Below are 12,286 nucleotides of genomic sequence, written 5' to 3' on the forward strand. Positions count from 1 at the left end.
ATTTCAATGAGCTTCCTTTCTTGATTTCCTGCATTTTTTAAAGTTAAGTATACCCCCACACCTTCTTGCCAACAGCCTCCGCTCTGGCTGGAGGTTTGGGCTTTGGTGCCAGGGCAGGGGCTGACCGACGCTGGGGGAGGTAGAGATTGTTTTGTAGTTGGCCCTTCTCGAACGCGGCACTGAGCTGGCTCACGGTGGGGCTGACGGCCTCACCGGGCCCGACTGAAGCTGCAGGAGCAGGAATAGTAGCGGGAATGGGAGTGGGAGCAGGGGGGTCGTCCAGCCGGTCCAGAGCCTCAGTGGAGCCATTAAAGCGAGCCACAACGTCTAGGCGGCTGTCCTGGAAGCCCGATGCCCGCTCCTTCTTCAGCAAGATCCGGTTAGTGGCTGCTTGCTTCTCCTGCAGGAGACAAAACAGCCAGTCAGACGCTGATTTCTGGCCGACTTGATGAAATAAAAATCAAGAAAGTACACAAGCATTAAGACAGGTAAGTAAAATAAAAAAGCCTTCTGACCTGTAGAGTACGCTGCTCGAAAATCCTCCTGGTCTCCTGCAGTTTGGAGAGACCAATGGAGGTGCCCCCGCCCTCGCCGCCTACTTTCGAGTCAAACCGGTTGACCCTCTCTGAGACCGTGCCTCCAAGTTTGAGCAGGGCGCTGTGGTCGACGTTCTCGTTGAGGCTGGATGCCCTTGGCAAGGAGAGTTTAACTGCCTGGTCTTTACCTGCCAATGACAGGAAAGTTCATTGTAAGATGAAAAACTCAGGTCTTGCTGGCATGACTTTGGTCACTGTTTCTAACACACATGCTAACAGTGTACAGACCAAGTTGACCACAGTAAAAATTCCCGACAGGGAAATGAAACACGAACACTTGGACTTTACAGCAGCAACGCTGTCGTGTTCACATCCAATTTCAACAGTTACTTAGCTGAGGACCGAAACTGAGATGTTGGCCCCAAAATGGGTTGAAATAAACCAGAATAGGCCTTTAAGGGTAAATGCAGGGCAACTTAGTGTAACTTTAATTTCTCCTCCCTCCTCTTACGGTATTGCATCAGTGCAGATGGTTTTTCATAATTTACGATATTAGTAGACATTTGTCATTTTTCTTTTACCTTAAAAGGATTTTCATCCTAAATATTCTGAACAAATCCTTTCTAAATGTTCCAAATAATTTTGAGTAAAGAAAGGACAGCACCAATTTAAAGAAGTGACTTTGTAAAAGTAAGCTTTGTTTTATTTTACTGGTGTTTTTGTGTGCTTTGGTTTGTCGGTTTAACTGTGTTGTAATGGACTGGTGCAGCATAAAGTAACCACAGGTAATGTAACTAAAATTTGATTTACTGCACACAGTATCACAGTACAAATATCATCAGCAGCAGAAAACTGAGCAGTGACATGTTTCCTCCTGAGTAAATGAGTCTGAGAAAACAAATATAAATGTATGATGTAGGTGACTACTGGCATAAAAAGTGCTTAAACATTAATTAAAAATGAACTTTCTTCACTTCAACTACTGCTTAAAAAAAACACAGGTTAATTAAAGAAGCTACTGCAAAACATTCAGTACTCTTCATCTACTTTGACCTAAGAAAACTTAGTTTCAGTCGTTATTCCCTAAAGATCACTGGTCCTGTCGTCCATTAATTGCACAATATATATTAAATTACAAACCCAGTAAAAGGGATTCTGTAAAGATCGTGTAAAAGGATCTTAAGCATGTATTAAAATATGTTAGGATATGATTTATGTTAATGGCCCCATACATGATATTGTGTTAAAAGACTGAGGATAAAGCTGCATGTGCCACACAAAAAGTTAGCATCCTCACCAGTCGAAAAATTCATGGGTAAACAGAAGAAACACAGTAGTTCTTATTTTGCCATGTAGACCTAGTTTGCCCAAGTATTATAAATATGATGAGGAAAAATCTGAAATCAGATCCCAAAATAAGCCTGTTTGGGTGCTTAGATAACATACTTGGACCAGCAAGACGGAGGTTCAGGTCTATTGTTACAGGAGATTAACGCTTTGAGCAAGGCAGGCTCTGGTAGTATCTCAGCTAATGAGTTTGTCTGGGGTAACTGGAGTGAACTTCCACAGAGTGCCCACAAAATAATGTACTTAGCCAGACATGCTAACACTGGTACCTTATATTAGAGCAGATAGACTCTTTGATCCATTCCTTAAACTACTGCTTTAATGTTTTTGGCTTTGGAAAAACCAAAAAAGACTCAAGACTCTTTAGATCTTAGATATTGTTCTTCCTACAGCCCCCCGCACCTCGCTTAAAGATGGAGAATTCAAAACCCGACGGACCTGTCGTGCCTAATTACGGTTGCAAACCAATGACAAATGACAGGGACAATTCCAAGCATTGCTCTACCCAGTGTCCACCTGACTACACGTCTAAACAGCAAGAGTAATTCAACACCTGTGTGGGTGTGCAGGGTCTTTAAAAGCCTGAGGACTGACTTGGAAGGTTCAAGTCGAAGATTAGGAATTATAATGCTGACAAAATGTCGGCACCATAATCTTCTATGTAATAATTTTCCAAGCACTGTTAATTTTAACAAAAATCTCACTGGTGAGGCATCTTACCAATCATTTTGGCTCCGTCCTCCTCGTCACCAGGAGACTGCATCTGCATGAACATGTTCTTGATGCGGTGAACGTTTGATCCATATTTCCGGCCCCTTCCGGTTGGGCGGGGCAAGGGAGCGGGCTTTGAGGCTGGCTCAGAGCCTCCGTTGGCGGCATTGTTGAGGTGGTCGGTGGCCTTCTTCAGCGCCGCCAGCCCCGCCTCGTAGGCGTTGCGATGGGGTGAGGGGCTCCGCAGGTTCGCGCTCCCGCTTCCCCCGCTGCTTCCACTCGATGCCCCATTGCCCCCCGTGGCCGACGGGGGCTCAGTCTTCATCATGTTTGGTAAATCAGATACCCCCTGATGAACAGCAGGTCAGCAGGGATGAGGACGGCAGCATCCTGGAGCTGTTTGACATTCACCTCCTGAATCACACACACAGACAGACACATCGATGAAATGATAATTAAAGTTTCTGTTTTTTGGTTTTGGACTGTTGGTTGAACAAAAAGCTTTTTCACATCACATTTTCTGTCTAAACAAATATTTGATTCCAAAAATTAATTAGTTGGGAGAAGAGTAGAGGAGAATAAATGAGAGAGGTCAGCTGTTTGAGGTCAGAGGTCACAGGGACACAAGCCAGAGCTTGAAATAATTATTCTATCTTCTTCTAACCCGTGATGTTTTCTCTCTCTGTCCTGAACAAAGTGCTGCAGCGAGTGACATTAACCATGGAGCTAATTATCGCCTGTAATGTCAACATCCAAATTATATTCTGCTGGTAGTAAATGGAGGGGACTATAACTAATAATTATTTTCACCAGTTAATTACTTTTTCTGAAAAATGAAGTTCTAAAAAGCCAAAGCAATGTCTCCAACAGTCATTCTTCCAACAACCATTTGCTGGCTTTAGTCTCTTAAAACCAGCAAATGATTGGTGATTCTGCTTGATTAAACTGATAAAATGATGAATTTTTTTCGCATTATTTTTTGGTCATTTATGCCTTTTATTTCATTTAGAGAGTTAGCGGCTAACAAGGAATGAGAGAAGAGAGAGGGATGGGGGTACAATTTTTTGCAATAAAGGTCCGCAGCTGGATTCGAACCGGGGATGTTGCGGTTCACAGTCAGCGCCTCAGACCACAGGAACACCAGGTTGTCCCATTTAAGTAAGATTTCAGGCAAAAATGCCAAAAATAATGACTACAGCTTCCCAAATGTGAATATTTGCTGGTTACACCAAATACCTTTAGGTTTTGTTCTGCTGGTCCGATGAAACGAGTAGCTGAGGTTTTAGGAAATTGTGATAGGCATTTTCACTGCTGAAGAGCTTTACTTGCAGTCCTCGCACAAACCTGCTGTAGAACAGACAGCAGGGGAGGAAACGCTGCTGGATTTAAGCTTTGACTGAAAAATAATGGTGCATAAGCAGAATATGAACAAACCCATTGCCAAACATGACATCAAACAGCAGCACAACTGCCTCACTGTGTATTTCATGACACCCGCATGGCGCTCCAGGAGCCGTCAAAATAATCCAATTAAAACGATGACGCACTGTGACCTCACGTGTCATGTGTGTCTTCGTGTTGCCGCTTTGGACGCCAAACTCACTTTGTGACAAAGTCAGTGTGTGCATACAGAACGCTCTCATAGTCCCCAGATGTCAAACTGTTTTCTCACGATCACTATCTAATTTACAGGCTGACTGCGTTGCTGCTCGTGCCGTCAGATGTGTGCCACAGTAACTGGTGTTCTCATCAGATTTGAATTCTAGTCGTGCACCTGTTAACAGCAACCCTCCATATAATCAAGCCATTATCTCAAGAAAACCGGATGAAAATAAACAAAACCAAGACAGAAACAGAAAAAACTGAGTTCAGTCAAATCACAGAGGACATTTACTGAGACCAAATTTCAGCAGGTTGATATGAAAATGTGAGCACAATGTTCGTGGCTACAAAAAAATCCTGTCTAGATATCCTGAGGTCTCACGAAAATGTTTATTAAATGATGACTATTAGATGATTAAATCAACATAAAAAAATATATAAGGCCTCTTTCAGCTTCTGTCTTTCCGTGCACGCTCTAGTTAGCTGAACATCTTCAGAAACCTAATTAAGCAAAAGAAAAACCATTTATGGAATAGTATGACATTTTGGGAAATGTTCGCTTTTCTGCGCAGAGCTACTCCAGAAGAATGAAGCCACTCACATGTCTGTACGGTTAGCTTAGCTTAACACAGAGACTGGAAACAGGGGAAACTATCAAATCAAGCATCTTTCTCTGAAGGATAAATGAAAAATTCATGCTTTTGCAACACGGACGATTACTTAATCAAATGTGGACAGAATCAGACACGACACATCTCGTTTTTCCACTGTGGGATTCGTGTGAAAATTCACAGCTGACGTGTGAAGATTCATACTGTCGATAAAGTTACATTGTCACGGTGATAGAACGAGCACTTCCTTTGATTCAACACTCCTCAACACAAGATAAGCACAGTCTGAACAGTTAGTGTGCAGTCCTGCTTTGCAATTCGCTGCAAACAAGCCAAATACTAAAGTCAAAGTTTCCACTCTGGTTCAGACTAAGAGCCTCAGATGAGGCTGCCCTGCAACACTAATGCATGATGTCATCATTATCTAATGGTGAGTTTGGTTAGTCCTTATCAACTCACACAGTCAGAAGTAAGTCACCACAAATTACCCTGAACACACTGATACTTAACTAAGTTTTGTCTCACTTCCTCTATAGAGGAAATCAAGAGGAGGATGCTCATCACAACCTTCAATGCAGATTGGACCACATTACACACCATTAAAGGGTTAATCCACCAGTTTAGCATTTAGCATAGCCTTGTGCTAAATGCTATTTGCTATTATGCAGCAATTTTACCTTAAAATCAATCAAAACCGTTCTGATGGTGCACTGACTTATAACAGCGAGAATGGTGCCTCTTTCTCATTCCCACTCCCTAGCTCAGTATTCCCAGTACAGACATCATGACAGAGGTGAAGACATTAGATCAGTGGCGTACTGGCAGTAGGCCCCTCTCTGTGCCTGTCATTCTGGGTGCACATGAGAGTGTCCTGTGTGTGTGTGTGTGTGGACTGGGCTCTGCAGCCATGTTTCATATACTGCCCATATGTAATCGACCCACACCGAGCTCACCCCGTCTAAATACTCACTCGAATGTGACACACAACACTCCATTCATTTATCAGTGCAGTAGCTACTAGTACAAACATTGTGCAACAACATACAGAAATATGCATCTGAACTGACAGTGGATAAAACATGTTGGATCACGCTGCTGTTTATCTGGTAGCAGGCCTCCATCCATGGCAACACTAACAAACAGCGTGTTGACAGGATGCTGCTGTTGAATTATAGTGTGCTTGGGAAGGTAAAACTTTGAAAATAAACTAAGAGCTAAAATAAAACAAACGCTGTTGTAAACACCAGTGAAAGGCATTGTGGGGAACGCAAGAAAGGTTGACTATGTTCTTGCCTGACCACACACTCACTCCAGACGGCCCTGCTGACCACGCTAGGACCGACAATACACACGTATACACACAAGCTGCAACCACAGTGTCTTGTGACACTGTCTTGCCAAATAGTAGATTCTCACACACTGGTCATGTGAACTTCACTGAGCAAATCCAATGTAAAGTAAATAACCTTTACAGACACCCACAGAACCACACACACAGACACACACACACACTGAGCTAATACTGCTCCTGGGCTTTTTCCTGTTATTGTTAAGATGAAGCTGGTGGCTCCTCGTCTAACACAACCTGACATGCACAAAACTGAAATACACAACAGACAAACTAAACCTGACTCCAGCCTCCATCTCTTCTTCGACCGTGTTGCTACCAGTTAAAAACAAACAAAACAAAACAAAAACCAAAAAAACAGCTGAATACACAATGAGCACAAGCCCAGATTTCACTTTGTCTTTCCAAGAACAACTTTATCTGCTACCCCTAATCCCTTGCGGTTTAGGGTTGCTTCCTGTCATTCGGTCTGGATTCTCACTGCTAATGGTACTTTCATTCTCCTGTTTGCAGATAGAAACATTTTTTTATGCAACTTGGTGCCATTATTTGGTGAATGCCAGCACTTCGACCCAGAAAAAAAAAAAGAGGAGGAAACAATACAGAATTAAACAGGTAATTCTGGTTTATTAAAGCATACCATACAGTGTGCTGTTGTGCTCCCAGTCATGAACAGTTTGTCCTTGTTTTGTCTCAGTTCCTCTGATCTGCCTCCGTCATTGCACTTCTCTATAATCACCTCAGTCCATACTGACATCTGTAACTAGATTTCCATGCATTGTATACACTCATACCATCCAGATAAGGAGAAGAGCTCCCTTCCTCCTCCTACGAATGATACACACACACACAGTCTCAGTCAGGTCAATACAATCTAAAATAAAAACATCACTGCACAACCACTGCTGGTTTGCCTGCACCAATCATCCTCACCTTATGGAGGCAAATGACTATTGACTTCTAATCTATTGATGGGAGGTCCCTGAGCAGCCCCTCCCTTCACTAAACACAGGCTCCACCACACACACACACACACACAAACAACCTACCTTGTGTTTTTCTAAATGACATGTGTGAAGTGTTTGGATGCTTGGTGTGGTAACAATGACCTTGCCTCGTCATATATTGTGACACTGAAGACTTGAGTTCTGTGCAACCGGTCCCATTTGTCTTTGTTTGTGCGTGTGCGTGCGTGCGCGTGCATGTTCAGTGTGGTCAACACGAGACAGACACTGCAGCCACTGATGTTAGATGCTTCTACACTGGCATGGGTATATGCTGCCCGCTCAGACATGAGTAATAAGAAGTCCTTAAGTCATCCATGGCTGCACAGCATCTCTGCATCGCTGCATGTCTATGTGCGTCACGCACGCAGTTTCCAACAAAAGGTACATTATGGCAACTACAATGACTCCGTCTATTCACACCACAATCCCTGCATCTGTAGCGGAGACTCCCAGCCCTGGGCCAGTGCAAAAGCTTCATTCTGGCAGACACACGCTGCGTGCTGCTGGCTGGCTGGAGAGAGGCTTTGTTGGCATAGCAGACATATGCTGCTCGCTCCAAACTTCCATCCAAAAACAGTCCTTTTTTTTGGTGCAGCTGCTTTACTAGCAGCTGTACACTCATCACTAAACACATTTAACAACCACAGCGAATCACTATGTGTCGCTCATTAGTTCGGCGTGTGTGCCATACACAGAGTAGCGTTTACTACAGTTAAAAGGTCAACTATTCTTTGCTGATCGCGTGTTGTCCTTCTGTTACTTACATCAAAATACACTTCGGCGGAAGGCGCCGTGCACTGTGCTCACATAAAATGACTGGCCTTAAATTTGAATTAAACAGACTTTGATGAATCAGCTGAGGGCCGAATTCACCAGAAGACCTCGATGAATCCAAAGCAGCCTTAACAGACATCCTCAGAGGTGTTTACCTCTGCAGGTAAGCACGAAAATTAAAAACAGCGACTATGCAAAGGAGTTCTGCGTGGCGCTCAACCTGGAAACGAGAGAAGGGGAATCAAGAATTCCGGGTGTGTTTTTCCGGGTTTGATTAAACCATGTCGTTAATATCCAGCACATACCGACAGTAACAGTGAACCGTTCAAGCTGTCTGTGCTACAACGTGTCACCGGCCGGTTTAGGACCCGGAGGCAGACGCTTGGTTTGGCAGGCCCTGCTGGCCGTCTGCTGCGCTGCGTCGCTTCCTTCCTGCAGCCTCTCCTCTTTGATAGACAAACGGCAGATTTTAGCGCAGGTTTAAAGCTGTCAACGCTGAGACCACCTGAGACCCTGCGCCGCTTCGCCCCGTCAGTCATACCTTATATCGCAGTTGGTCAGAGACAGCCTGGCGCCCGTTAGGATCCGTAGTGGAGACAGCCCATTGTCCTGCTGTTGCTGCTGCTGATTCCTTCTGCGAGTGAACAGACTGAGCGCCTGCCTCCCTTCTGCTCCTCCCTCTCCTCCCTCTCCACCCCCCCCCCCCCCCCCCCCCCCCTCCCTCTCATCATCTGTTTTCCTCCATCCCTTTCTCTCTTCCTCACCCCTACTCTTCTGCGTCCTTTCCCTCACCCTTCCCCCTCTTTCCCTTTTCTTTCTTTCCTCCCTCCCTCAAGCCCTCCTGATCTTTTCTTCCACCCGTTTATACCTTTTCCTTCCACCTCCCTCTGTCTTCCTACACCCTTTTCTATCCTATCCTATTTTTCCTCACCCCTCTTTCACACCTGATGGATTAGAACCTACTGTCCCATTAAGTGGTCCAGATTCAAACCATTTTAACATTTCACCTCTGGTTAACCCAATCACAGACCGTGGGGTGTCATTTACCATCATTACAAAATTTGACCACCAAGTCACCAGTCAGTAGATCTCATATAACAAGCATCCTGTGACTCACTGTTTCAACTTACTATTCACCTGCGTTGGAGGCTGCCAGACTTTTACCAGGTGTTGGAACAGAAAGACGACAGAAGACAACTCAGTGCATTTGGCCTTTAAGCTCCAACATGGAGATTAGGCGACCTCTGCTGGCCCATCCAGCTAAAAGCAACTGTACAACTACACCGCTACTGCAGCTATGCAGTCAAGTGGGATGCGAAGTGTAGTCGTGTAGTGGGATGTACAGTTGCAGAAAATAGAAATACTAGCAACTCGACAACAGACGTGTCACTGCACATTGAACCACTGCCCATTTTCAGCAGAGGTAGATGGAAAACATTTAAAGGGCAATTTGGTCTTTTTTTTTTTTTTTATTACCTGTATACTATGTATAAAAGACTATAGTTGCATTTATCAAATCAGTGAACTGCTACAGAACACGAAATTTTATTTCTGTATGTAACAAAAACACATGGTTGATGCTAACTTTCAAATAAAATACTCAGTCTATTTTAGCCCTCCTCGTATTTATGAACCATATTACCTTGTTAATGTGACTTTTGCTCCCGAACCTCAGCGCACAGCGTCTGCACGTCAGGACTGTAAGCTGTCGTCCGTGAAACTTTTCTTTTCTTGGATTTATCCATCGTTTACCTAGCGTGGGCCGAAAAGCTCCATAAATCTTGCCACCGGGTGTCGCACACAGGTCGCACATCGACGGTTGTGACGCATATCTTGAGCGACAAAAAATATTTAAAACATTTTATTTTAATATTATTAATTATTAGAAATTATTAAAAACGAACGAACTAAAACAAAATTAATTATGACGGACTATGATTAATTATGTCCCAATAAAAGTAAGAAATTAAAACGGTGTTCAACAGCCAACATGTGTGACAGCAGTTTAATCGTCTCCGTTTCTGTCTCAACAGAGTTTTCAAATCAGCTACAGAATAATTCTGAGTTAGGAACAGGACAAAAGAATCAGATGTGAATGAAATGCATTGAAACAGAGGAGGAGAGACTGATAAGCTCTGCTCATAACCGTTTTTATTTTGTTTTCATAGTTTTTTTAAGCTTTCATAAGATTTCCTTATTTCAGCACATGAGTAAATGATGTAATGGGGACATTTAATCCAGTTTCATTAATTAGCTTTAGTTTTAATTTAGAAACATGTCCGGCAGAAATTCACGTGATGTGTTGAAAGTCTTTTTTGTTGTTGTACAGTTCTGTCCTCTGTACCTTTTAAAGTCTCACACATGGATTACTTCAGGAGCTTTAATTGCTACAGTTGTGAGTTTATCTTACAAACTTATGACCAATGTAATGATGTCCACCTTTAACATGAACAGTGATGGTCCCTGCAAAACCTCATACTCAGCAGGTTATGAAGCAGACTGAACACATTTTGTTTTTTTGTCCTACACATTTCTATATGAAGGATTAAATGCAGGAAGTACCACATTTTTTAAAGACTTGTGTTATAACTGTGTGCCACATTGTGTCTGTGTGTGTGATATCCTACAGTTTAGCTGACTGCCTGTCTCCTAACAAAACACGTCATCTCAAGCATTTTAAATGCTGAAATTTTGCAGCACACAGTGTGAGGTGAAGCTTCGATTTTACTGTTAATTCTTACAAGCAACTTTTTTTTCTTTTCCTCATTCCAGATGCTGTGATGCCAGAGTTTGAGGACATACCCAGACAGACATGTCAAAGGTTGTGTCTCAGAACATTGAAAGTAGACCCCAGCCTGAACCAGTGGTGGGGGGCTACTGCAGGGCTGTAGGTTCAAGTAGCTTCCTCCCATACATTCAGTGTCTGTCGTATACCACCTGCTATCATATGTGCAATTCATTCACCAAACTTAAGTCACTGCACTTAATCCAGAGTGAACATGTTCCGAGTTGAAAACTCCTGAGTTTCCATCTCAGGTTCATCAACTCAGACTTGAGAGGTTCAGAGTTTGTTAAACCTGTTTACTGAAACAGGCCCTGCTCAGTCCTCTTTTATCTGTGTAATGAACTGGTTTACAGTCATTCAGCGCTGGATTTATCTTCACTGTGGTTAATGCTTTTACATGGTGATGCAATGTTTTAGACTGTCCGCCAGAGGGCATCGTTTGTCATGTCTCAGGCTGCTCGGTTTGCTTTGTTTACATGCATCTGTTCAGTCACCGTGATTATGTGAGAAAGACAGTCACGTTAATGTTACTCTAGGTGTTTTATTGCATTTGTACACATGAAAACATGTGTAACGTAATGTAAATATGTTGATATGTTAAAGATGCTGCAAACTGAATATTTTCTTGTGACCAGACACAGCAGACATTATACGTTGGTAATGTTTATTTTCTGTTTATTGTTCGTTCAGTCTTAAAACTAAGTTGGAGAAAGAAATTGCTAAGAAATAAAGCTAGGAGAAAAGAGAAGAAAAGACAGATGCTCAGACAGAAACTTCTTCAGCCTCCTCTTTCGTCATAATGTTGGCTAATTCCATTTAGCTGCTTCAGTTTCAGGCTCCTGCAATAGAGAAGACACTTGATTAGAACCATAGACTGTGTGTGTGTGTGTGTGTGTGTGTTTATTACTTTATTAATACCTTAAGCTTGGGGAAATTTATCTCTGCATTTTACCCTCACCAAGTACAGGAAACACACACGAGCATGCACATGCAAGAGACGCTGGGGCAGGGGGCGTCTGGGGAGCTGGGGTGGATCGGTGCCTTGCTCAGGGGCACTACATCCAAAAAAAAAAAAAAAATGGTCGCAGAGGCCCCACCTGCCTCTGCGATCATTTTTTAAAAGAAAGAGAGAGCCCTCTCACTCTCTCTTTCTCTGCCCTTCTCCCTCCCCTGAGGGAGAGAGAGAGGAGGGGACAGCATCTCATGGTCTTGGTCACGTCTGTCTTCAGTCAGCCTGTGAGCCTCGCCTGACATCTGGGATTGCCGGCACCCCGGCGACCAAAGACCACCAGAGCTGCCACCAGAGCTGCCACCAGAGCCCTCCCTGCTTCCAAGCAGGGAGGGAGAGAGAGAGAGGAGGGGACAGGCTCTCACGGTCTTCCCCGAAGGAAGCCTGGATGAGTGAAGGAAGGCTCCTAATTTATATGATCTGGCTGCCGCGACTATGACGTCGTTAGTCATAATGACGTCGTTTGTCATAATGACGTCGTTAGTCTAACTGCGTCGTTAATAGAACCTTCGCCCGAACCGTTGCCTGGGGATACAACGCGGGGCGTGGCGGGTTT

General features: G+C 43.7%; 1 protein-coding gene across 3 annotated transcripts in view; it reads right to left on the reverse strand.

Annotated features, from left to right (window-relative positions):
• Positions 1–9,710, reverse strand: part of LOC121198064 (neurabin-2-like) — a 29,881-nt gene extending 20,171 nt beyond the window's left edge. For 2 of the 3 annotated variants that reach the window (XM_041061899.1, XM_041061901.1), the window contains exons 1-4: positions 8,478–8,571; positions 2,604–3,008; positions 516–724; positions 62–400 (exon numbers count right to left, since the gene is read on the reverse strand). In XM_041061899.1, the coding sequence (XP_040917833.1) occupies positions 62–400; positions 516–724; positions 2,604–2,922 (867 nt within the window). In that variant the 5' untranslated portion in view covers positions 2,923–3,008; positions 8,478–8,571. Of the gene's footprint in view, positions 1–61; positions 401–515; positions 725–2,603; positions 3,009–8,477; positions 8,572–9,578 lie in introns of those variants that run through there. The other variant, XM_041061900.1, reaches the window with a different exon arrangement.
• Between the last annotated feature and the right edge of the window lie 2,576 nt (positions 9,711–12,286).

This window comes from Toxotes jaculatrix, chromosome 18 (assembly GCF_017976425.1).
Source record: "Toxotes jaculatrix isolate fToxJac2 chromosome 18, fToxJac2.pri, whole genome shotgun sequence".
Classification (NCBI taxonomy): Eukaryota; Metazoa; Chordata; class Actinopteri; family Toxotidae; genus Toxotes; species Toxotes jaculatrix.